This window comes from Thalassophryne amazonica, chromosome 9 (assembly GCF_902500255.1).
Source record: "Thalassophryne amazonica chromosome 9, fThaAma1.1, whole genome shotgun sequence".
NCBI lineage: Eukaryota > Metazoa > Chordata > Actinopteri > Batrachoidiformes > Batrachoididae > Thalassophryne > Thalassophryne amazonica.
In genome coordinates this window covers 45128833-45156527 of record NC_047111.1, presented here as the reverse complement: position 1 = coordinate 45156527, position 27695 = coordinate 45128833, and the positions used below count along the sequence as shown (strand labels likewise).

Here is a 27695-nt window from a genome sequence, read left to right as displayed (position 1 = left end):
TAATTTTTAAGTGCTTCTTTTTGTAATGACATTTTAAATCCTAATGGTTTAGTGATTAGATTCAGTTCTCCAGAAGTTATATCAAATCCCTGTTACTATAATATTGTCTGGAATTGAAACTGCCACGTGCAGGTTTCCATCAGCCAGTGTATTGCTAAAAGTCGCACTTACCCAGGAAACAGGAATACAGAGTCGTCAGTGCAGCAAGTAGAATTTTACAAATTAGTTTTTGATAAACGGCTACAAATGTGGGCAAAAAGGGATTGCTACCACGCCATTCCTCTTTCAACCAGCCTGTATCCTTCACCTGCGGGATCAGGCAAACTTCTCAAGGTCTGGTTCCATCAATTCCCCTTCACTTCCAGTTCAGTTCACAGCTCTTGTGCATTCAAATGCATTGCTTCAACAAAATGCAACAGCACAAGGACACACGGATTGACTGGAACTGATACTGAATTGATGCCAACCGCTGTCTGTATTTGGTGTCACTCTCCCCCTCCTGCAGTGCATGACTGCCACCTGCAGACACTCCCTTCACGCTACACACTACAGACTGCCCTGGACAATATAAGAGAGCTTTTATTTTGAAATTTCATTGTTAAAAATGACACACGACATTCACAAGTGTGTTGCACTCAGCCATTGCAAGCATAGAGCCGCTTCAGGCTGTTATGGGGAGATGTTTCTGGTGTCCTCTCATGTCCAATCATTTTGTTTGTGGTGGCATGACCTCTGCATAGTCTTGTCTCGTCCTCCCTGATCGTTAAACTTGTCTTTAAGTCACACTTCAATCTTCACACCTCTTGCTTGCAGGAAGAAGAGGTGGAAGAGTTTAGGGTAAGTTTATCCTACAACCATTTTGACCTGGATCAGCATAAATTAATCCCACCGTGCATCCCAACCTTCCACTCTGTTATCCACCACCATGTATGCAGCATGTTCCCTGAACTCATACGTGTACATGTCTGCTTTTGTTTGTATGTGACTAACCCTTCCGTTTGCAGTGCCTATTTGCCATCACTCCATTGTGTTTACTCTTTTCATAAAAATGGTTATCTGAATCTGATAGTACTGGAACTTGAAATAATACTTGCAGGAATCACATATACACCTTTTAAGCAAGATAATTCAGGTCACCAAATGAGTCACAGATGTATATTAAATTTGTAAGTAAAAATAGAACATGCATCTGAAAAACAAAACGCATATTTCAGGTTGGGTTTTTTTTTTGGCTAAAATATTTTTATTAAATAGATTTAAGGCAGAGAAGAAAACATTGTTATGAATCAGCTCTATTACAATACCCGATAGCCAAAATATGGCCATTGGGTAAAAAGCAGAGAGAGGACAAAAAAATAGAAGGCTCAAAAGAATACGCTGTAACTTGTGTATCACCAGAAGGTCTAGAGTTTAAGGTCCACCTTGCCCAATGGTATTGGGTGTAAAAACGTGCCAACTAAAGATGGGGATCCACACTAGATCAGTTGTGCCGACCCCAAGAAGAATGGGAGAAGACAAAAGTGCACTTGAAGTAAAATCATCTACAAAAGTTCATTATCGGAAGCAGTTAAAACTCCTCAGAGCCCAGAGTAGTCACAGAATTTGTTGAAAAACCAGATTTCTTTTGTGTGGAAAAAGCCATATTACATCAGTTGAATGCTTCCTTTTTACAGTCGTGACAGGACGATTGATAGTTCTGCCAGCTACTGCTGTTTACGCGTATATCGTACTCTGGCTGTACTTCACAATAACTGCATTTTAGCATCACAACTTTGCTCAAACCACAGTAAAGATGTTCAATGAGATAGGTAAATGCTGGGACTCAGCCTTAACTTTGGCCATATTATGACCACCACATACATTTGTAGACATGTACAGACCTGGAAAAAAAATTAAAACTGGATTTTCTCAAATGCATATTCCATTTTCTCAAATGTTATACTGTATGTGTTGAGTCAGAGTGTAGAATGTTTTTAAACATTTAAATGTATTTAAGGGTTTATTTAGTTAATCACAAATGCTATAATCAGCTATGATCTTTTTTCTGTATTTTTATGTTCTATGTTTGTAGTGGTGTTCTTCCAACCCAATTTCACGACAGTTTGTGATGGCATCATGAAAAGTGATTTCATCTATTAGTTCGTGATACCATCATGAAATATGCTACATTTTCCTGATGTGTCATGAGATTATTTTGTAATGGTAACACAGAATTTGGGGTGACATGGAGGTTATGGTTAGGGTTTTGGTTATAGTTATGGTTCGTCTTAGGGTTAAAATAGTTGACCGCATCATGAAAATGTGACGCATTTTGTGGCAGTGTCACAAAAAAAGTCTGAGACTGGGCTGTGTTCTTCATGGTCGACAGCCTTATATAGGTCATGATGATGGAGTGTTCTCTTGAAGGTGGAAGATGTCACATTTCTATCTGATGCCTTCAGGATCTTTTTTTAGTTTCTTAGTTATGATCCTGAGGTTCTGTTGGACTTTTCAAACAAACCTTTGTTAATTCCTCTGTATAAATTTTCATCATTGATGTCAAATCTGTATGGATTCCAAGCTTCTTGTATTTTTATACAATAGATTATACATTTGCTTTTTTAAAGATTGTTCCTGAAGGCCCTGTCACACCTTGCTGATGAGGCCAATGTATGCCGACCGTATTATAAAATGGTGGCATACGCTGGCGTATGTCTAATATGTTGTGGGTAAGTTTTTGTTATGAGTTAAGAGCACATTGAAGCACACTGATATGTCGTAATACGCCGAGCACCTCAAAAAGGTTTGGGCATGCTGAAAATTTTCAATGCATGCCAGCGTGTGACTCATATGTCCCGCATATGCAGACCATAAGTTATGAGTTATGCAACTGTTGACACACCCTTATTTTAATTTACTCATAAGTTGAAATATGTCCATTAATGCTGTCCATTGATTGGCTGAAAGCTGCAGTCCTTATGCGAACAGACTGTTTCAAATATTAAACCATCACACACTGAGTAAATATAAAGTCTTACCTGTTCATTTTAGTGGGATTCATCATCACAGTCTGGCAAAAATGTATCCACCTAAACCCTGATTTTGGAAAACAACATCTGAAAATACCTTAATTCCTTGTTGTGGTGAAGAAAACTCCCTCTGTGACACAGGCATTGTGCACCACAGTTGCTCCGTCAGATCATGGTTTCTGCCCCGGAGGTTGTCCTTCAAGTTGTTGATTTGCAGCTCCTGGTATGGCTGGGTCGATCCGCGGCCGGCACCGTCTCCTACAGGTGTAATCCGTTGGTTGGGTGTCTGTGGGTGCTAGCTCGAGTCTCGGCTGTCAGTGGAGCCTCTCCCCCACAGGCCTGGCTCTTTGCACCACAAGTTAAAAGAATCACAGCCAATCATTAATGTCTCAGTTACCACAAGCATCATCGGATTCTGTCTGCACACGATGAAATTATTTCATGATCCACAAAAAAAAGTTAAAATTACCCAGTTTTGTCTCCATGTGGAGCATAGATGCCACACAACACCATGCACGTGCTCAGTGCTGTGCTTGTCAATATTTAAGTGTTCCACCTGCCAATCAGGGTTCTGCCAGCGGAGGCAACGCAAACCAAGCCAGACGTATCTGTCCCGACACACATACTACCGTGGAGTACCAATCCAAACCACTCAGTGGAACAGGGCTGTCAGTAAAAACTAGGTAAGTCATCAAGGTGTGACAGCTGCGTTAATTTATTTGACGTACGCCTAGCATTTTCAATAAAGTTGGCAAATGCAGGCTAATTCATCAAGGTGTGACAGGGCCTTAAGGAAGAACCTAACTGGAGATGCAAAATTTTGCATTGTATGTTGTGGGGTTTCTCTCTCTCTCTCTCTCTGTCTCTCTCTCTCTCTCTCCTGGTTTTTAACACACTACACTGGTTCTACAGTTAGCCCCTTAAATACAACCAAAGTCCCCTATTTGTGGGAATACTCATTCAGAAGCTTTCACATGTAATTCCATCAATTTCTGAAATCTTCCATGCTATTTAACAAGGCATTCATCTTGAAGATGGTAAATTTGTGGCACACAGGAAACTGGACATCGTAAACATAAACTGAAATAACTGAAAGTTTTGTAAACACAACCATTTGTTGGATTTCAGTGAAACTTCACACAATGGTAGCTCACCATATGAAGAAGTGCATGAAGGAAAAATAATTCTGGTCTGACATCTTCAGTGAGAGTTGATTGGACTTTTGTGTTTAATTAATACAGCACATGATATTGAGAGCTTTAGTGCAACTCCTACTAAACCCCTCTGTGGATTACAACAAAACCTACCACAGTGAAAGCACACCATGTGAACATGTGCATGAATATAATAATTTATGTCCAGTATCTTCAAGGAGAGATTTGATTTGTGTGTGTGTGTGTGTGTGTGTGTGTGTGTGTGTGTGTGTGTGTGTGTGTGTGTGTGTGTGTGTGTGTGTGTGTGTGTGTGTGTGTGTGTGTGTGTGTGTGTGTGTGTGTGTGTGTGTGTGTGTGTGTGTGTGTGTGTGAGAGAGAGAGAGAGCGAGAGAGAGAGATGTATCATGTATCATATTTATCAGTGACTACATGAACAGAATTTGGCTCCTTTGTTAATTCCTTTATTTAGGAGGCGAGTTTTGAGCCTTGACTTAACTCATAAGATTTTTAAGAAAACAGTCCCATGATGGCGACTGTTGGCTGAAATATTGACTTGATTTTAGTAAATATTGTAATTGTGTAGCTGTATTTGATCACTTTATGGTGCTTTTAATCGTTGTTTAAATGATCACTGTTGGGTGGCATCATTTCACACTTTTTGAGCCAATATGACAAAGAATTAGGAGAATTCCTATTTGATTTGTGTTTGATGTCCATATGCCATACATACTACGTGTGTGTGTGTGTGTGTGAATCCTCCCATGTGCCCCGTACCCGATCTTTTGCACCCTAACCCTTTTTGCCTCCATCTGACAGAATGTTCTGCTGTTCTGTACTGTGATAGCATGACACACCAGCAACACCTGCCTCCCTCCCAGTTGCATGGTCCTCTTTATAAACGCTATGCTCCAACACAAAGACAGATATACAAATTTAACAGTAGGGCCAGTTTTGCTTTAAAAGTCACAACTGTTTTACTGATTATTATTCTAACTCTTGTGTACCTTTTTTAAATTTTTCTTCTCTCTACCTTTTGTTTTTGCTATCTTCCTCCCACTGTTCTTTGTTCTGTCTTGATCCATCTTTCTTCACTCTCTATCTCCTCACACATCTCTTTGTCTATTTCAAATCAATTTGCTGCCCCCTGCTCATTTCTGTTTCTTCATATTCCTGCCATTTGACTGTTGTTGTTTTCTATGGTCATTTTTCATCTCTGCTTCTTCTTTCCATGCTGTGTCTCTGTCGTTCTCTGTCCGTCCTTGCCTCCTCTTCCTCTCCCTCATCTCAAACCCCTCCCCAGGTCTCTGAGTCAGGGCAGCACCAACTCCAATATGCTGGATGTGCAGGGCAGCGCCCATAAGAAGCGCGTACGTCGTAGTTCACTTCTCAATGCTAAGAAGTTGTATGAGGATGCTCAGATGGCAAGAAAGGTGAAACAGTACCTGTCCAATCTGACTGTGGAGACAGATGAGGAAAAGCACCACATCATGTCCCTGCAGTGTGAGCCCACCTACAGCACCTGTGAGTAACACAAATATTTATAAATCACTTAATTGTTTTTTCATCATTTTATTGTTACATGTCAGAAATGTTTTGGGTTTTTTAAGCTGCTATATTCAAACACAATTTAAAAGTGTTAAGTCTTGATTTAGGGTGCACTCACATGAGGCACTCACATTGCACCCAAGTGTGTATGCTCCTGAAGTACACTTTGTTTGACTAATGTGAGTGCTCGTGGCTGTGGCTGTAGCCAGCTCACAGGCGTGGCAGTCTGGGGTGTGGTCCAGCTGTTTTCAGCCACAGCCACATGTAGTGTGATCACAAACATAACTGTTCAATTTAACAGTTGCTACTAATGTTATTATTACTACTTGGATAATACAGTCTTCAGTTCACTCAACCAAATTTGAGATAAAATTGGATCTGGTTTCTTACCTTATTGATGAACATGATTTGTGGTCAACAAGCAAAGTTGCAAAATATTTCCTTATCATGTGCCACCTCTGTAAAAATCTTGTAATAATCTTGTAATCAGTATGATTGATTCATAAATCCTTGCACAATTTATTTAGGTGTGACAGGTTTACCGGAAATCCTTAGTATTTTACCTTCTGTAAAATGAAGCATAGAAATGACCTCAGGTTTTATTAATCCTGTGTGAACACGAGCATCAGTGTAAAAGTATTTTTCTGGCATTTATCTCAAGCACGGAACCACGTAAAGATGCATTTGTAAAACATTGTGCATCTTTGTCATGCATGTGACACATGGTTGCATGCAGATAAAATAAAACGCAAAATCAGTGTGACAGTACACGTCTGCTTGTGCCTGAAGGAGAGGTGTTCAGATCAACTGCTCTGCACAAGGAGCACACGTTGCTGTGGATCTGGTTTGTTTGAGTAGTCACACCCATCTCTGATTCATATAGAGTTTTCTTACCCTGCACAATTCAGTCATAATAAATACTATGGTACATCATCTCCTTATATAAACTAATCTAATCAAAACAGAACTTAACTCAGTAATCTGTCAATGATTTAATTATCCTGTCTCAAAACAAAAGTCACGTGTTGATGTAGACATGTTCAGTCCCAATTCTGGAATGCAGTGTGAATGCAGGGGAGTTGGGGGGGCGGACCTGGGCCTTGGTTGGACATTAACTTTGTTGTTGCACTGTACTGCCATCTAGTGTATTTGCAAGTGCCTTACAGGAAATGTATTTCCAGCATTAAAAGATTCTCTGAAGACGCTTTAATTAGATCATGTTGAAAAGAATAATTTCCATTTAGCAGTGAATACGCATCCATTTGAAATCATTTTTCCCTTTGGTTTTAATGAAAGCAGTTTTTAAAATGTCAAAAGCCTCTTTTTAAAAGCATTTTCTTCTTTTTTTTTTTTTTTTTTTTTTTGTCTACTTAGTAATGGTTTTTATGGATGTAATAATTTGACACCTGTTGCTGTGACCATGTTTTTCTGATCAGTTATTCTCACTAAAAATTTGCATAATGCAAGCTAATAGGTTCAGATTGAAGTTGAATGAGGACAGATGAGAACAAGCCCAAAGAATTTCAACATTCTCTCCAAGAATAACATATTTCTTCAGAAATAATTGACAAATCTCAGGAAAAGTACCTACTTTACATTTTGCAGTGATATTATGACAACATAGTGCTTTTTGTGTCATAAAATGGACATGTTTTCAGGTTTTTAGCTAAGTAAGATTCATCACCAATGAATCCAGAATGCTCTGTAAAACCACCAGGAGTCATGCTAATTTTTTGTCCCCATGCATTTCTTCTTATTGCAGTGTCAAAGAACTTGAGTGAGAGACGATCCACCAAGTCAGACATGTCCCCCGTGTCTCTACGGTCTTCTCTGCCCTCAGGGAAAACCCAAAATAGAGTATCACAAGTCCTCCAGGTCCAGGTCCCGTTGAATCCTCTACGAAAGAAGAGCACGGCCAAAGACATTGGCCCTCCCAGTGAGTACATTTCCACTGTAAATTACCACTCTGTGTATGTGTAATTTATTCAATCAATCAATCAATCAATCAATTTTTTTTATATAGCGCCAAATCACAACAAACAGTTGCCCCAAGGCGCTTTATATTGTAAGGCAAGGCCATACAATAATTATGTAAAACCCCAACGGTCAAAACGACCCCCTGTGAGCAAGCACTTGGCTACAGTGGGAAGGAAAAACTCCCTTTTAACAGGAAGAAACCTCCAGCAGAACCAGGCTCAGGGAGGGGCAGTCTTCTGCTGGGACTGGTTGGGGCTGAGGGAGAGAACCAGGAAAAAGACATGCTGTGTACATATGTACATGTAAAATATTACATTTGCATTTTTTGCTAAATGTCCCCTGGACTAAAAAGGGAACAGGCTACACCTTGGCATCAAACTGCTTCTTCATCGATTGTCCAGTTACAGTTAGCAACTAAAAATAAAGGAACTGTGTATAAAAATGGCTGTAATGCAATATTATTGTTAACATCCCCATCAGTAAATCGCAAGGGCATGTCACACAGAAATCATAACAACTTGGATTTAGGATGTTAGCCACCATCCAATGATACACCGAGATTACTTTGCGCACTTCCATGACTGGTCTCAAAGTATACGGCATTCGCAACAGCTATGGAGACTGCCAAAAACCAACTACTCGTGAGTACTCATTTTTCCAAATGCTTCCGACAGCATTTACATAGTGTGCTATTGAATGGAATATAGCTGCTAACATTAAGAACGGAGCCGCAGGTTAATTGCAAAGTTGATATAAGTCTCATGTCTTGTTATTATGACTCGTTTTTAAGTGATGACTGTTTATTTTGAAGCAGGTATGGTAAAAGCAGCAGCCGCTGTTCACTGTGAGAAGATTTAGTCCATTAGTCATTAATGCATGTTAAAAACAGTTCTGCTAGAGGCTCAGCTTTGTGCATGCTTATAAGTGTTGTCATCAACATAACTGTAAAAAATCTAAGAAATACATCTGTGTGATTAGACAGCCTGAAAAAAACGCTGACTGTTCCGCATGCACGTTCACGGTGGGAGCTATATTGGGATTGAAACAGTGTGCTGCTCTGGCACAGAGAGCAGACTCCGCACACATCAAGATCCAAAATCCAACAGACTCTCTCAAAGTAAAATAAAAATAAGTGGTTAGCACTATTGCCTCACAGCAAGAAGGTCATGAGATTGATTCCCATCTGTGTCCTTTCTGTGTGGAGTTTGCATGTTCTCCCCGTGTTTGCATGGGTTCCCTCCGGGTGCACCGGCTTCCTCCATCTAAAAGACATGCAGGTTAAGTGAATTGGAAACTTTAAAAAATGTCCAGGTCTCCCTTGTAAAAGATATTGATCTCAAAGGGACTAACCTGATTCAATAAAGGTTAAATTAAAATTAAATTAATTAACATATAGAATAGAATAGAATAATTCTTTATTGTCCACCGAGGTGGAAAATTGTCTTTGGCTCACCAGCACAAAAAAGACAACACTGAAATACAAACATTGTCATACATAAAAAAAACATAGACACAATAAACAAAGATAAGATCTAATAAAATACATAGGAATAAAGGAATAAAGAAGTAAAATAAGATCTAGTAAGATAAATAAAATGTAAAAGAAGATCTAGTAAAATATATGTGTGTGTGTGTGTGTGTGTGTGTGTGTGTGTGTGTGTGTGTGTGTGTGTGTGTGTGTGTGTGTGTGTGTGTGTGTGTGTAATATTAGTCAAAGCTTTGTTTTCTGTGACATTTTGTTTGTCTTGTCTTTTCCTCCAGACTCCAATTCTTCTCAGGTTGTGAAGAAGCCTGCAGTGAATTCAGCTGAGGATTGGAACACCAAGAGGCCCTCTGAGGACACAGTTTCCACTGTCTCCTCTCTTCACTCCAGCCCCACTGTGTCCCCACAAGGCTCTCCACGCAAAGGTTTGAAATAGAAGCAGAACTGTGTTTTTCCACACGTTTTAACCAAAGCTGAACCTGTGCTGTATATCAACCAATGACGATGTCTGTTATGTTTCCTCCAAAAAAAGGGTAAATGTTGAAGAAAATTTGTTTTACAAGCTTTAATTTTTAATGGATTTAAACATATTTTAATATGTAATTAGTAGAAACCTGACTGTCCAGAAACGAATAGCTGAATTAAGTAATTAATTCAACAGTGTATTTGGTGAAGCAGAAATGAATAAGTATGAAGAGTTTAGTTTTAAATAGAAAGGTGGTGTGTTTAAGGATATTACTAAGGTAAGTAAAGTAATCGATATATGATTGATGCAGCTGTTATGGTCATGATTATAAGATTATTGTTACTACTGCTACTACTACTACTACTACTACAACTACTACACGGAGCTCACACAGCCATTGGTTTTCAGATATGTTCTCCATAGGGGCGGCTCCAGATTTTATAGATGAGGGGGGTAAGTGATGTATCAGGGTAGTCGCATAGGTTACTGTGCACATGTAGGTGCAACACATATCTACACACATATCATCTTCATCAAGGAGTTCATGATTTGACACAGGTCTTTTGGTTGTCTCTCTCTTCCCCCACCCCAGTCTTAAATTGTTTTCTCAGATAACCTAATTTATTAAACCTGTTAAATATTCAACCTGGCTGGGAGTAGAAATTTTTAAATTATGGTTTGGTCAGTTTCACAGAGTTAGCAAAAAACGTCTGTGTGTTCATCAGAACACTTCACTTTTTAAAAAAAAAACATTTTTTTTAGCTCCAAAATCTGCTGTAAACGTGACCATCAGCTCTTGTCATTTTAAGTTACTCTTTATTGTAGCCTTAATATTCTGTGTCTCTTAACGACTTCCCTCCAAAAAAAGTGTTAATGCTTCAGTCTGGTTTTAGGAAAACTAGCAATATTAGGAAAGCCCTGTTAACTTGCTAACATTTGCACTCTATAATGATGCTATAAACACTTTCATACTAAAGCTCTTTAATGAGCTCCCACGATGCAGCTGATGCCAGTTTGACATTTAAATGTTTTTATTGTAAAGTATACTCAGGAGAAGGTTATTGGCTTTATGTAATTTGTGTGCTGCCTGCAGCAACAGATTAAGAGAATCTTTAGCAGATCTGTGTTTGATCCCGTTGCTTTTCCAATAAAAATTACACTTTTTGAATTTTTCAGTCTATACAGTGGTACGGGAAATCGTTTTAGAGCTGCTCTTCTGAAGGTTACATCGATACTCGATAACATAGAGCATGTCTACTGGCGTCCTCCTGTCGAGTATTAATTTTTCTTCTCCTTTCCACCCATCCGACTGAGATATTCCTCTTTTCCTTTGCTTATTTCCCTCCTTCCAGTTGGAAGTTTGCCGAAGAACTCCAGCCAGATGAATTTGTCAGGATCGTCATCGTCGCTGACCAGTGACGCAAGCACAAAGGCCGGCACAGTCAGCCTACGCAGCTATGGCATAGGTGGGGTTCTCCTCCACAAGAGGACACTGCTCATCAGGCATCACAGTCACGACAGGAGCAGGGATAGAGAGAACCAGAGAGAGGCAGAGAGGAGAAATGAATTGAAAATGGAAGAAGCAGTTGAGAGAGGCTTTTTTCTTCCAGAACAAATCAGAGGGAGGAAGAGATTTCAGAGCCAGCAGAGCAGCCGAGGTTCACAGGCAGAAGTAGAATCAGAGCCACTCAGATCGAGAACAGAAAACCCCACCCAGATCTGGACAGGGACATCCCAACCACGTTCCAAGGCCCACCTCAGGTGTCCTCACAGTCAACCAGGACTGGAGCCTGTTAATGTTTCAGTTTTTTCTCAGCCCCAGATAACTGACAGAAGACTGCAAGACAGTTCCCTCAGACCCAAACCTCCAGAGTCCCCTGTCCAGAAAAGACGGAAATCACCCTTCAGTCTATTCAGGCAAAGAAGTCAGTCCAGGAAGCGGTCAAAGACAGTCAGTCCACATCAGAATGGTGGGGGGGAAGTGGGAGAGGCCATGATTTCTTCACACGAGGATGGGAGACAAAGACAGACAAATCAGAGAGCTGTGAGGGCGATCATCTCAAAGCCCTTCCTCTGGCTGTGCAGGGACAGACACAGGAGGAGAAAGACAGTTTGACACAGAAACCCACTGACTGAGTCAGTTGTTAAGCGTAAATACTGAAATGTTTGAGATCAAATGAAAGAAACAAATCTAATGGTATTGATTTTTTTCTTTTCCTTGGACATAGTTCTCAGAGTTCTAAGAACATTTCACTGTTTGTGGAGAAAGATGCAGTGAAGATTTCCAAGTGTTGCACTGATCTCTGAACACATTGAATGTAATAACATTTGAACTTTCAGAGAGTACACTGTGTTCACACCCCACAGTGGTACTTACAATATATGTAATATTCAGAAATGCAGTGTTAAGTGTTCTGCGAACCTGAACAAAATTTTCAGACTCAGGATTCATTCTACCCTCTTTTCTTTTCCATTTTAATGTTTAGTTGTTTTCCCTGTAGTTAAAATAAATTTTGTTCACTAGATTTTTTTTTGTTTATTTATTTTGTGAAATTTATGCTCTTGTTCAAGAAGTGGCCATATTATACACTTTTTTGAGTGTTAAAGAAGATACCAATATTTGCAACCAAAAGAAATGACCCCTTTGACACAGAGGTGATGCCATAGAGTTGAATCTAAATGAGACAGAGGGAAGAGTTGTTACGTGACCGTGCTGATTAGGAGGCCAAGCTGCCTTCACCAAAGAGGACAAACCTTTTGTGAATCATACCCACAATATACGCAAAATACATTGATGTGAGCTTGAAGTTGGTGTGTTTCTCCATGTATTTCTGTTTATGTGCTGTAAACATGCCTTAGTCATGCTTGAGAGTTTTGTTGACTGCGATTTCGACTTTATTGCATCCAGTCTATATGCAACAAAACATCATTTAAAAATGTAACACTGTTATTGAACAGTATTATGCTGCATTCCGGAGTTCTATCCCCCCCAACCACATACCCCATGTTCACAATCGAAGATAACCGCTTGGACCATCAACAGTAGTGAAAGCTGTAGTTTTTGTTTGGTTGTTTGTTTTTGGGACTTCCAATTTAGTAAATCACACGTTTATGTCCTAGTGCTGTTTGTGGACATGTTCCTAGTTTGATGTTGTTAGCAGCAAAGACTAGCTACATCGTGCTACAAACCAAGCAATAAATTAAAACACTAATGTAATTTCTACACCAGCTGTCTTCTTTGATGATGTCTCTTTGGTGGGCCGAATATTTTTGTAGCACTCTATGCTTTAAAATCTTTGGGAGGCGTCCAGCTTATTTTTCAACTTGCAGTGTTGGACTGGAATGCATTTACCACGGGTGTGATTTCATTCCCAGTTGCAACTTCTAATTTTCGAGGTAACTGGAATGGGGCATTACCATTACATTTAAGATATTTAAAGTGTTTACTATATTTAGTTTGGTGATTTTTCTTTTTTGTTTGTTTGTTTGATCTAGCTTCTAGTCGAAACAAGGCACACATTTGAAAAATTGTACTAAAATAACTCAAACTTAATGTATGTCTAGATTTGAATCATGAAAACAGTAAGAAGCTTGTTGACACAAAGTGGGCAGGGATGTCTAATTTACCTGCTTTGCTTTAACGGGAATTTGTGTCATCAGGTTGAAATTATGTTACTTATACTTGTATACTTTCATGCAGGTATTTTAAATTGTTTCCTGCCTTCTTTGGTCATGGTAGTTGACTCTCCATTTTGGCACCTTGATGATTTGTATACTGTACAACAAGTCTACACTCTTGGTAATTTTTCTAATGTACAACTGTCCGGGTGACACCAGATAAAAACCATTGTCCAGGGTCCAAGAACTGACATATTTCTCTGTCTGTCACTTTAAAGAGCTGACCCTGGCTGCCTTCCACAGACCATGTTGATGTGCAAAGACTTATTCACAGTGTAGGCAGGGTTCAAAATTATTTATTCATTTCTTAGGATAATTTAACATGAACCCCAAAAGATATTTATCTGTGAAAGGCAGATAAAAATAGTTTAGCACAATATTTGCCAGATAAAGATGACAAGTTTTTTTTTTCTTTTTTTTTCCTACAGTTTTATCATTACTGGTCGTTACCTGCACACATAGATAATTAGCAACTGAGTCTCTTGATTTAATAGCTTTGTGATGCAAAGTTAATGTGTCAGAGACATCTGGATGCTTGTCAAATCGTATGACAGTTTGTGATACTCCCTGCTGTGTGATCATGAGGGAGAAGTACCTGATAATGGTGTTGCATTATCGAGTGTAACTCTTACAATGCTGCTGACATTTAGAAGGGTGCAAAAACCTCAGATTGTCTCTGTGGATTATCAAATAACTGGCATCTGTTCTCTATTTGTATGTTGAATTAATTATGGAAAAATATGCAAAATTCAACTTGGATTAATAGCCCCACTTTTGATTATTTATCCATTCTCGTTCCCTTCTTTCATCCTGTCCCTCTCCATCATGCTCCCTCTTAACCTTTCTTCTGATGTTTAGAAATTTCTTCATTGCCATCCTTTTCTTTTGTTCATTTTTATGTGTTTTAAGTGCTCTTCTGTCTGCAGGTTACTCTCTCCTGCCTCCCGGTAAGGTGGACAGCCTGTCAGACTCAAGCCACAGCGAGATCTCGTCTCGCTCCAGTATCTGTTCGGTGGACTCTGTGCCGGCCCCGGCGCCTGACGAACGGTGTATTAGCAGCAACAGGACCTGCTTCATGACCGCCGCTGTTACCACAACGCCCACAGCAGTCCCTGTTGTCGAGAGCACAGCAGCAACACATGCACACTTGAATGCTGATTACAATCAGCCCAGCACAAGGTAATTGACTTTTAATTTAGTGCTGTTTTTTTTTCTGTCTCTCATCTGGATATGACTGTGTTATGTAAAATCTGGTTATCAAACATTATAGTTCTGAGCTTTACTGTGTTACACACACTACAGACTCACCAACATAATCTCCTGAGGTAACACATTTTATTCATTCCCAACATATAATGTACAGGATATGTTTAATTTACCAATTTATTCCAACATATTAGTGTTGGTTGCACAAGAGTCTAATGGTTACAGATTGTCTAAACGTGCATGGGAGCCTTGACTTCATATATTAGGTTTTACAAAGTGTTTCTCTGAGCCACGCTGCTATGAATCTGTATTTATTTATTTATTTGTATGCACCATCTTTCCAATCATGGCTGCTTCTAACTTCTTCAGAGTTACTGTGAGTGTTTTTTCGGTTTCCCTCACAAGTATCCTCCACACAGTCAGCTGGGTTTTGGAGGACGGCCCGCCCTACGCAGATTTAGCAGACTGTGTCATAAACCAGTGACTTCTTAATGATCAATTTAAATAAATTATAAGGGACATGTAAAGATTGATTGATTGAAGATTAATCAAGATGACATTAGGCATACTTATGACATCTTGGTAACAAACGCACACACATAAATACACAGACACTAAGACAGTCACAAATAGAGCCTGATTGTTGAGGGTTTTTTGGGGGGCGCTGATACAATACCGATATTAGGGAGTAAAAAATGTTACAATACAGGTATATCTGCAGATGTATAAATTAAAGGATGACAATAAACCCTAACATTTCATTATCAAACCCTTGTGTGAAAGAAATGTAATTGAGGATTGATGTTTTACCGTATAAACATTAACTTTATTGTAAATAACTATAAATATAACCAACCAATGTATGTCATACTGCCTTCAGTCAGACTGGCAGTTGCATCGCACCTGTTTTAGTCCTGACTAGGTGGCGGGATAGTGACCGAATGTCTTTTGTTGCTGTAAAATACCCACTCTGATGGAAAATGAATGGCAGCTGGTTGGCTTCGCTCCATTGCTTGTAGCTAATGTGACAAAGGGGTGATGGGGTCCAAACTATGCTTGACAGCATCATGAGATCATTTCCAACAGCCAAAGTGTCTTTTTGCATTGTGGTTGCAGCCTTATTATATATGTTTGTTAGAGGAGTGTGTAAGCAAAGCAACACATGCTTCCAAAGAAACTGGAACACTATATTCCTCACCTGTATTAAGGCTCAAACCCACACAGGGTCCAACACACTCATAACCCAATCAGAGAGCACAGCGATGCCACACCACGGTGTCACAGTATCTTATGTGAAGATAAAATGTTAAGCAGGGTTTTAAGCAGTCATGTTCAGTAATATTAACAATATCTGAAATTACTTCCTCCATTTTCTTATACAACCCCTGGCAAAAATTATGGAATCACCGGCCTGGGAGGATGTTCATTCAGTTGTTTAATTTTGTAGAAAAAAGCAGATCACAGACATGACACAAAACTAAAGTCATTTCAAATGGCAACTTTCTGGTTTTAAGAAACACTATAAGAAATCAGGAAAAAAAATTGTGGCAGTCAATAACGGTTACTTTTTTAGACCAAACAGAAGGAAAAAAATATGGAATCACTCAATTCTGAGGAAAAAATTATGGAATCATGAAAAACAAAAGAATGCTCCAACACATCACTAGTATTTTGTTGCACCACCTCTGGCTTTTATAACAGCTTGCAGTCTCTGAGGCATGGACTTAATGAGTGACAAACAGTACTCTTCATCAATCTGGCTCCAACTTTCTCTGATTGCTGTTGCCAGATCAGCTTTGCAGGTTGGAGCCTTGTCATGGACCATTTTCTTCAACTTCCACCAAAGATTTTCAATTGGATTAAGATCCGGACTATTTGCAGGCCATGACATTGACCCTATGTGTCTTTTTGCAAGGAATGTTTTCACAGTTTTTGCTCTATGGCAAGATGTATTATCATCTTGAAAAATGATTTCATCGTCCCCAAACATCCTTTCAATTGATGGGATAAGAAAAGTGTCCAAAATATCAACGTAAACTTGTGCATTTATTGATGATGTAATGACAGCCATCTCCCCAGTGCCTTTACCTGACATGCAGCCCCATATTATCAATGACTGTGGAAATTTACATGTTCTCTTCAGGCAGTCATCTTTATAAATCTCATTGGAACGGCACCAAACAAAAGTTCCAGCATCATCACCTTGCCCAATGCAGATTCGAGATTCATCACTGAATATGACTTTCATCCAGTCATCCACATTCCACGATTGCTTTTCCTTAGCCCATTGTAACCTTGTTTTTTTCTGTTTAGGTGTTAATGATGGCTTTCGTTTAGCTTTTCTGTATGTAAATCCCATTTCCTTTAGGCGGTTTCTTACAGTTCGGTCACAGACGTTGACTCCAGTTTCCTCCCATTCGTTCCTCATTTGTTTTTTTGTGCATTTTCGATTTTTGAGACATATTGCTTTAACTTTTCTGTCTTGACGCTTTGATGTCTTCCTTGGTCTACCAGTATGTTTGCCTTTAACAACCTTCCCATGTTGTTTGTATTTGGTCCAGAGTTTAGACACAGCTGATTGTGAACAACCAACATCTTTTGCAACACTGCGTGATGATTTACCCTGTTTTTAGAGTTTGATAATCCTCTCCTTTGTTTCAATTGACATCTCTCGTGTTGGAGCCATGATTCATGTCACACCACTTGGTGCAACAGCTCTGCAAGGTGTGATCACTCCTTTTTAGATGCAGACTAACGAGCAGATCTGATTTGATGCAGGTGTTAGTTTTGGGGATGAAAATTTACAGGGTGATTCCATAATTTATTCCTCAGAATTGAGTGAGTCCATATTTTTTTCCCTCTGCTTGGTCTAAAAAAGTAACCGTTACTGACTGCCACAATTTTTTTTTTCTTGATTTCTTATAGTGTTTCTTAAAGCCAGAAAGTTGCCATTTGAAATGACTTCAGTTTTGTGTCATGTCTGTGATCTGCTTGTTTTCTACAAAATTAAACAACTGAATGAACATCCTCCGAGGCCGGTGATTCCATAATTATTGCCAGGAGTTGTATATTAGCATGAGGCTGGAAATTTAATTTTGGCATCTGACCTTGATTGTTGACTGATCATAACCAAAATCAAATCACGTCCACAGGTGCAGTGTACCTCCCAAGTTTGATCAGAATCTGTTTATTCAATTCTTAAGATATCTTGTTAAAAATCATACATGCATTGTTACCCAGACACCAAGACTGTCACAGCAGGGCCTGCCATTCATCAACAGAAACCTTCTCATCATAAGCAAAGTGACAGACGCCATTTGCCACAAATTACTTTCTTCTGTAAAACTCCAGGGGTGTGAAAAAATGAAAGCTACAGCAGGGTTTTATTGGCATTAACTTTGTCTCTTCTCCTTTTCCTTTCATATTGTTTCTGTCTTCACACGTGTGACTAGCGGGACTTTTAATGTCCTGTTTTTGTTTCTTCGCCATTAGCCCATTGCATCTCATAAACAGGAGGCTATAACATATGGCAGGATTTTATAATCCAATATTATGTTTGATATGAAATTATCTTATGAGCTTTTACCTATTTATGAGTTATGTTTCACTGAGTGGTTTTGTTTGTACAACAAGAAAGATGTCAGTGAGTCAAACCGCTATACCAAGTTACAATAGGGAGGTCGTCTAAATATGGCTTATTGGGACAACACAAATAAGTTGTGGTTTGATAAAATAATCCTCTAACTAATGTAAATTCTGCCCTTCAAGCTCATATCAATTCTTTGCTTTCAACTCTAATATGCTGTAGATTTGGTCAGAGAAGTTTTTCTGCAGACTTTCTAAGCAGCCAATCACAGTTGTACTTTTGCCATGAAATTTCAGAACAAATTTGAATAAATTTCAGCATCAGGCCCCGCCCATTTACAAATGTCCACTAACTTTTTCTGGGTAATTTCACTTTTATTAAGCTTTCTTGGAATAATCAATTATGAAAAATGCTTTGTTAAAATAAATAATATGTGTAGTTGTGCACTTTTGTTTATACGTTGTTTCTCACATTGTCTTTTTCTTCCGGAATAGCTCCTCATCGTTTGCTCGATCCTATGTGACGCGAGCCTCCACTTTCACCTCCTCCATCTCCACAGAGGAGCTAACCCAGGACCACACCTCTCTGGATTCAGTGGCCGATAGCGGGCGCGGAAGTTGGACGTCCTGCTCCTCCAACTCTCATGACTCTTTCCAGAGCCTCCCCACCTCCTCCTGCCGGCCCTGGGACCACGGGATACACGGGCACCTGCACGCTCTTTCTCTCCAGCACACGCACCTGGGCAGCTTCAAGCACACACACCTAGCCGGGCCAATAGCAGAAGTTGAAGCGGCAGGCCAGGCATGGGTGAGGGATCAGCGCTCCAGAGACTCCAGCTCGGACCTGTCCAATCCGTCGCGGCAGAGCTGGGCATCGTCCAGCTCACTGTCAGACACCTATGAGGGGAATTACGGGACAGTAAAAAGGCGAAACACTTCGGAGCACCCCTCGTCGCCAACCAATGAGGAAGGAGGACAAAGCACAGACCCTGCCTACAAAACGGTGACATCAAGCACAGAGAAGGGCCTAATAGGTGAGGGGTTGGGATCATGAGTTTTGCTCCTTGTAAACACATAGACGGTTTCACTCTGTGATATTTGTGTGTTTAGACAGCTGCAGTAGATTGTTTTTAATATGTTTTATTTGACTTTTTGCAGCAGGTTTTGCTATGTTAATGCAGCCAGACTGCGACATATAGTTTACAGTTGTAGAAATAAGTTGACATACACCTGGATTTTCAAAGTCAGTTTTCCTCTCCTGCACAAACCATAATTTCTGGACTATAAGTCGCTACTTTTTCCACACGCTTTGAACACTGCAGCTTCTACAATGATGCGGCTAATTTATGGATTTTTACAGGCTTTTTCATAAGTCCAAATACAGTAGTGTTCAGAATAATAGAAGTGCTATGTGACTAAAAAGATTAATCCAGGTTTTGAGTATATTTCTTATTGTTACATGGGAAACAAGGTACCAGTAGATTCTCACAAATCCAACAAGACTAAGCATTCATGATATGCACACTTTTAAGGCTATGAAATTGGGCTATTAGTAAAAAAAAAAAAGGTAGAAAAGGGGGTGTTCACAATAATAGTAGTGTGGCATTCAGTCAGTGAGTTCGTCAATTTTGTGGAACAAACAGGTGTGAATCAGGTGTCCCCTATTTAAGGATGAAGCCAGCACCTCTTGAACATGATCTCCAATGCTTTAAAATGACAAAAAAAAAAAACAGAGACGCGTGGAAGAAAATGGAAAACAACCATCAAAATGGATAGAAGAATAACCAGAATGGCAAAGACTCACCCATTGATCAGCTCCAGGATGATCAAAGACAGTCTGGAGTTACCTGTAAGTGCTGTGACAGTTAGAAGACGCCTGTGTGAAGCTAATTTATTTGCAAGAATCCCCCGCAAAGTCCCTCTGTTAAATAAAAGACATGTGCAGAAGAGGTTACAATTTGCCAAAGAACACATCAACTGGCCTAAAGAGAAATGGAGGAATATTTTGTGGACTGATGAGAGTAAAATTGTTCTTTTTGGGTCCAAGGGCCGCAGACAGTTTGTGAGACGATGCCCAAACTCTGAATTCAAGCCACAGTTCACATTGAAGACAGTGAAGCATGGTGGTGGGAGCATCATGATATGGGCATGTTTCTCCTACTATGGTGTTGGGCCTATATATCGCATACCAGGTATCATGGATCAGTTTGGATATGTCAAAATACTTGAAGAGGTCATGTTGCCTTATGCTGAAGAGGACATGCCCTTGAAATGGGTGTTTCAACAAGACAATGACTCGAAGCACACTATTAAACAAGCAAAATCTTGGTTCCAGATGTGACGAAATCATGAAAAACTGTGGTTAGACAACTAAATACTAGTTTAGTGATTAACAGGATTGCTAAAAAGCAGTTTGAACATAATAGTTTTGAGTTTGTAGCGTCAACAGCAGATGATACTATTATTGTGAACACCCCCTTTTCTACTTTTTTTTACTAATAGCCCAATTTCTTAGCCTTAAGAGTGTGCATATCATGAATGCTTGGTCTTGTTGGATTTGTGAGAATCTACTGAATCTACTGGTACCTTGTTTCCCATGTAACAATAAGAAATATACTCATAACCTGGATTAATCTTTTTAGTCACATAACACTACTATTATTCTGAACACTACTGTACGTCAATTGGTGCTGTCAGTTGATTTCCTGAAAGCTGCGCTCCTCATGCACTGTAAATTCACACATGGTGTAAATATAATGTCTTACCCATTCGTTTTAGTGAAGAAAAGTCCCTCTCTGGCACCAGAGTTGCGCTGTCAACGGAGCGGAGCCTACACCCCCCACCCTTCACCATCGGTTCTCTGTCTTGGCGCAATAGGTCAGAACGTCACAGCGTCTCATTAACGTCTCATTTACCACAGCCTCCATCCGATCCTGGCTTCACACGATGAAATCTCAAGAAAGTTAAAATTACTCAGTTCTCCGTGTGGAGCGGAAAAGCTGCGAGATGCCGTGCAAGCGCTGGATGACGTGCACGTCAATGTTTACGTGTAACACTTCAGGGGAAAAAAGTATTTACACTACGTATTTAATTAAAAGTTAAAAAATCTTTTTGTCTAACACCTTTCTGTGCAAATATCTCATGTTAAAATTGGAGACCCGCAGCTTATAGACAAGTGCGGCCTATTTACGGACAGTTTTGTTTTTTTTTAATTGGTGGGTGTGGCTAATATTCAGGTGCGCTCTATAGTCCAGAAGTTACGGTATGTCCTTTTATCATACAGGATGAATGCCTCTGTAGACAGACATGAACATGCAGCATTTATTTTAGAGGTTCGGCAGAACCTCAGGATAACAACTAAAGAGCTGATGGAGTTAGATGCATCAGACAAAAAAGTGGTGTCATCCACCTTTAATGAGAAACACTCCATCTCCAAGATCTGAAAGGCTGTCCACCACTGAGGCCATAATTTTGAAGCTGATTGCCACGATAAAGGCCAAGACTTTTTTTTATATATGATTTTGGGTTAATGACTTCCTCTGTGGCAGTCAGTCTTTCAGGCTGCGGTGATGGAGTGCTTCTCTGGAAGGTCAATGGTGTCACATTTCTGTCTGTTTTCTCCACCTCCATCAGTTCCTTAATCGTGTTTAGGTTCTGTTGGACCTTTAGAACAAACGTTTAATTCCTGGGTGTGTTTTTCCCTCTGCTTCCTTCCTCTATTATATCACATCTGTATAGTCCAAAGCCCCATTAATCTTTTTGAGATGGCTTCTAAGGATTAGCTGGACTTGTGGAGATTAACAATTTAGCTCTAGGCACCTTCCTGTAATTCTTGTAATTTTTTTTTCCTATTCATACATGCATTAAGGCACTGGCTCTATGGGTAGACCCTTAAAAACAGGCAAATGTTCCCCAATAATCCAAAATTCTGCCAGTCATTCAGAAGCTTTTAAAATAAATTCTATCCATTTCTGTAAAATTCTGTGGTGTTTAAAGAGGCATTCAGCTTGGTGTTTTTAAACTGTTGATTCACTCAAAATTTGGCCTCAATGTCTCAATTCAGGGGCTGCATCCTTCAAAGGCTATGGCCTACGAAGATCTGGCCTTCAGAGACAGCAGAGGCCGAACCAGCCATTCTAAAATTAGAGAGTCTTACCCACAGAGAATTATTCAAATGCGTCATTCACTTATCCTGCCGCTACCCGCCGTTACATAGCAGCCATGACACCTGCCATCGAGAAGGTAGTATAGTGGGCATAACCTGGAGTTTAGTAATCATTTTCAGTGATTATTTGTACTTATAAATGTTACTTATTTATAAATGTAAATATGGAGCCCAAAACTTTCCTTTTGCTTAATTTACCAACCTTTTTGTATTTGGAGGAATTAAAAAAAAACTGTGCCATGACTCTTGGGATTGTGTGAGCCATGAAGGATGCATCTTATCTGTTGCATACTTTGTTTTTGGGGCAAGGAAGGTTGCATTTGTTTGCCACATTCCAGTTAGCCTTTGAAATGGGACAGCCTAGTCATGCCACCAAGACACATGCTGTCGAGGATGGCTACCTTCGAAGGATGCAGCCCCTGAATTGGGACACAGCCATTGGGCCTCATTTATCAACGTTGCGTACGGCGATATTTGAGCATATATGGGGTGTACGCCAAAACAGCTGCGCTACTTGGCATTTATCAGTGTGGTCGTTGGCGTACGCTGCACTGAAAATATACACCAGGTCGAGAGGTGGCGTAAATTATACACCAAAATGAACCAGCGCTGGAATCCACATAAAAATGAAACTGATCAACATGATAAACAGTGCCATTATACAAATCAATGCATATGTTACATAAATAACACTTTCCTGATTATACTACATAATAATCAATACAAATCCCGCCTTTGCGGGATTGTTATGGAGCACGATCCGTGGTCACAGCGCTGACAGGAAGGAAAGCGCTGCTCGCCTTTTTCTCCAGACTACGCAGAGGCCCGATCTGTGAAATACTGGTCAGTCACTATTAATAATTTCTTATGTGTCCGACCTCGTTCGTTGATCGTTAAAATTAATTCGTTAGTTCTAAAAGCCATCATAATTATTTATAGGAAAACGTTCTATTTTTATTTCTCAAACAAATGTTTGGGCCTGAAAACAGTTTGGTATTATTTTCCTACTAAGGTTTGAACTTTGAGAGTGTTTACAGACGAGAGAAAAGTGAGAAAATGTTCATGCCTGATTGAGAAAAGTGTATAAACTGTGTAGTGAGGGTTTTACAGCCTTAAAACGTCTATAATAATTGTAAAAAATAACGCTGACTACGTCACGGTTTCGCGTATTTCGGGCTATTTTTTAGAACGTAACTCCAGCGATTAATGAGGGACCACTATAACACTTTATTGATTATATACTACAAAACAATTGATACGACAGCCGCTTTTGACGCTCTATTGGCACGCGTCGTGATTGGTGGAGTTCTTTTTCATTGCCGTCTTCCCGACTTCCATGTCGTAAAATGAGGGTGTGTCTGAAGCAGAGTCTGAATATTTATGGGCATGTTTATTATAATTATGATCGTTTCCACCCGCCGCATTTATCAAGATCACGTCAGGCGTACGCCAGAAATGGGCAGGTGCGCACTGCTTGATACATGTCACGGTGACTTTGGTGTATTTCAAGTTTACGCCGTAAATTTACGCCACAAGTGCGCAACATTGATACCTGAGGCCCATTGTGTGCAAAAACTGAAATATTAGTTTGTATTATTTTTAAATAACTTTATATGGAAATAATGAAGAGAAGTAGACATTCTAACCTACTTAACTCATATTGATTGATAAATTGAAATATGCGCCGTAACGGAAAACTGAAACAGATTTTTTTTTTATCCAAGGTGTATTCCAACTTGTGTTTGCAACAATACATTGCAACACATCCCGTCTGTTAACAGATTAGACGTTTACCAGGTAGAACAGCCAAACATTCATTTCAGAATTTCCTTTTTTCATGCTACTGGTGATCTTGTTTTTCTTACAAGTTAAAGAAATGTCAGGTTGGGCTGTTTATTTACATTTCATCGACTAAAGCTGTAATTCAATCAACTTTCTTGTATAGCGCCAAATCACAACAAACAGTTGCCCCAGTAATTCAGTCAACAAAAACCAAACCGGTCAGCCTGACTGGCTCAGAACCTGTTCTAGTTGAGTTTAGCGAATTTAATAAGATGGGAAACGATAGATTTTTCAGTCTGAAAGTTTGAGCCCAGGAGTTGGGGCACTGTTGGGTTTCTGCTGCAGCCATCCATCACATTTGTTGTTTTTTTTCCCCTTTCACATATTTTAGTGCATGCATAGTTGTATGGATGTATGTCGTTCAGTTCATGAAACATCACATTGATTATGTTTTTCATTATTTTCTTTTGTTTCTCCCCGACACATCTACCCCATCCTCATCCCTCCACTTCCCTCACCTACTCCTCACTCCATCCCTCTTTTTCTTTTGGTGTACACCTCCATCCAGTCTACTGTATCACCTCCCCTGCCAAGGATGAGCGTTACCGTGCTCCTCCTCCCACCCCTCCAGGATACCAGGGTCTGGCTCTGGGGGATCTTGGACTGACAGACGGAGTAGGAGACATTGCAGGAGGCCTCCTCCCTAGGCCTCCTCACCTCAAACCTCCAGACTACAACATGGCACTGCAGAGAAGCAAACTCCTGCAGAGCCCTGGTGCAGCCAGCGGTCTGGCAGAGGCTCGGAGGCTGGCCGGGAATCACCATCACCATGAGGGCCGGGCTGCAGGCTTCGTGCAGGATCACTCCAGACCACCCAGTGTCTGCCTCCCACCTCAGGGTTTGGCTGACAGCGAGGATGGTATGTGTCGCAACATGTTGAAACAATGCAACACAGCTCGGCATAACAAGTCTGAAACCAATATCCATCATTGATTCATCAATTCACAGTTTAATTATGTGATACTGACAAGTTCACGCTTTTTGACGAGTATCAGTGGAAGTCAGGTGGCGTGACTGTTATAACTTGGTTAATGTCTACAGGAGTGTAAACAATTAGAAAAATGCCAAAAAAAAAATTTTTTGAAAATCCTCAAACAGTCTAGACATATCCATTTCATTTTATTAAAATGTCAAAGAAAACACACAAGTATACAGTCAGTCTCCTTTCTGTGTTAATGCTGATGCTCTCTGTTAGTGCCATATATTTTCTGACATCTCCAAACTAAAGGATACAGAAAATTGGTTTTACTTTCACTTCACATTTGAGTTCCTTCAGTGAAAATGTATTTTCCTAGGCTTTGGGAAGCCCTAGGCATGTCCTCCCTCTGTAAAAAGCTGTTTATGAATATAAATAGTCCATTCCTTTTATGTTGCTTATTGTCTCGAAAACTCAAAACCAATAAATGCCACCATTTTGCATTATTGTAAAAAAAACAGATTCAAGATAAATTGATTAAAATTTGGTGAACTTTGATGCCACTAGGTCAATAAAATAAGCAACTTCCGTTTGCTAATACAATGTCCCCATCAGACGTGTCTGACACCTGCTTAGTGGATGCTGGATCAGGAGCAGCTGTGCTCATCATTCAGTGAGATGGACCAGTTCAACACAGAAATGCACTAAATCTGAAAAGTAAACCTTTACACTCTAATTGCTTTACAGTATTTTTGTTCTAAAATGCAAGTCATACCGCCACACAACCCAACGGAAAAGATTTTGTATGAATTTAGCAATCATCTCCCTCACTCAGTGAGAGTGAGGGAGATGATTGATCTCGGTACTCAGTGAATGGGGTCTGTAAGAGAGAGACCGTTTCTGCACAGAAATGTATTTAAAAAACAACTTTATTTTCTCATTTTTTAAAAAACAGAAGTTATGTTCTAAAACTGGAGTACCACAGTCACAAGTCCACACAACCCTACAGAAAGGATTGTTTCAATGTATCTAAAGCACAAACTTCTTCTTTCTCAGCATATGTGGGAGTGAAGTTGCCTGTAGCTGGAAATGCGTTTCTCAGTTTCTTTAATTTCCAAAGTCAAGGTCTGGTGGTTGTCAAGATTACAGCTGCTGGTTGGTATTAAAAGATGAAATGTTTGTAAACCCTTTGATGAAACTCTTTTCCTCCTCTTTCAGATGAACAAGTGTCGGCGGTATAGACGATGATGTCACACACACAAACGCATGAAAACGAGTTGATTGGACTAAATGACACGCCTGCTGTCGTTACGTGTCCGAGCACATTCTCCAGGCCCCGCCCACAACCCTGTGTGACCTCCCTATGGACCATAATCCAGCTCTACGTGGTCAGTTGACCTGTGTCCACATCCCCGGACTCGTACAATCACCTCTTTGCAAAATCCATTTTTAACAAAGAAAAGAAAGGCTTTTGAAACTTTTTAAAAACTCATGAACAAATCAGAAAAGGCATGCTGTGATGAAGTCACATCGCTCTGTCTAAACAAATGTCAAAAAATGAGAACAAACGAAGGACAGAGTGAGGAAGTTGGACTCGTAAACAGACCACCACATACCTCCATTTTTGCGCTTCGCTCTTGCCTGAAAGTTGTTTCAAAGCTTTACACTTGTGACACGTACAGTGAATTTTTGTTTTCGTAAACTGGTTATTTGTCTTCTCTGCTGCATTTGGGAAGGACAGACGGTCGCTAATTTACTGTGTCGTGACAGCAGTTTTTTTTTCTGCTCCTTTTTCTTTTCTTTTTTTTTTTTTTTGGAGGGGTTTGTCAAAACTGGCTGAATGTAGATGAGTAAGAGACAAATGCAGATTTTAGAAATTTGCACAGTGGATTAGGAATGGGCAAATGCTAAGCAGTCGATGGTGATTTATTGCAGCTTCAGAGCCTCACAGATGCCTGAGTGTATCAGAAGTGAGAAAAACAAGCGCACTCTCGTGTATTTTTCTGAAACGGAAAAGCAACACTTGACGGGATAGCGAGCATGCCTGTTTGCCTTTAGCACTTACTGTATTTTGCTGAATATATATTTTTAAGGACAGAGTCTCATGCAGTCCCATGTCTGCGTGTGGCGTTCTTGCATGGCTGCCTCTCTGACTGCGTGTTCCGGCCAATGCTGGGCACTTTAGCAGCATGCTGGCACCTGGATATTCTCCAAAAACTGTATCATAATGCCTTTTTAATGAGCTGAAGAACAAACACCTTGCTGCTTCCTGTAAAATCTCATGTTGTTTGCTTTTTCCAGTTGCTGTAATTCAAAAATACGTTTGCCCCGTGCACTCACGCGTGCATGTATTTCTCCACACGTGTGGACAACAATCTCCGCTGGTATGCAACAACATAAAGAAACTTCAGTGCTCACACCGGCGCTTACACCTTTTTGTTTACATCGTTCCCCCCCGGTGGCCATTGTTTGAATTACAGATTGATGATAAATTTGTACATTTGTTTATAACACGGCGGGAACACACACACATGCAGCGTAAGCGCTTCCTGCTCACGTTTTATTTAAAATGAAAGTGCAGACAACGGCTTGCATCTTTTATTGTGTGTACATTTTGTAAACTATTTAAAAATTATGTGCTTGAAATGATTTATAAAGAAAAACAAAGGC

General features: G+C 39.9%; 1 protein-coding gene across 1 annotated transcript in view; it reads left to right on the top strand.

Annotated features, from left to right (window-relative positions):
* rapgef6 (Rap guanine nucleotide exchange factor (GEF) 6) overlaps positions 1–27302 on the top strand; it is a 217466-nt gene extending 190164 nt beyond the window's left edge. Inside the window, 9 exon segments of the mRNA XM_034177980.1 lie at positions 814–837; positions 5463–5683; positions 7470–7643; positions 9446–9592; positions 10986–11099; positions 14238–14490; positions 18598–19136; positions 24618–24968; positions 26244–27302. Coding sequence (XP_034033871.1) covers positions 814–837; positions 5463–5683; positions 7470–7643; positions 9446–9592; positions 10986–11099; positions 14238–14490; positions 18598–19136; positions 24618–24968; positions 26244–26266 — 1846 coding nt within the window. The 3' untranslated portion in view covers positions 26267–27302.
* Positions 27303–27695: the final 393 nt, after the last annotated feature.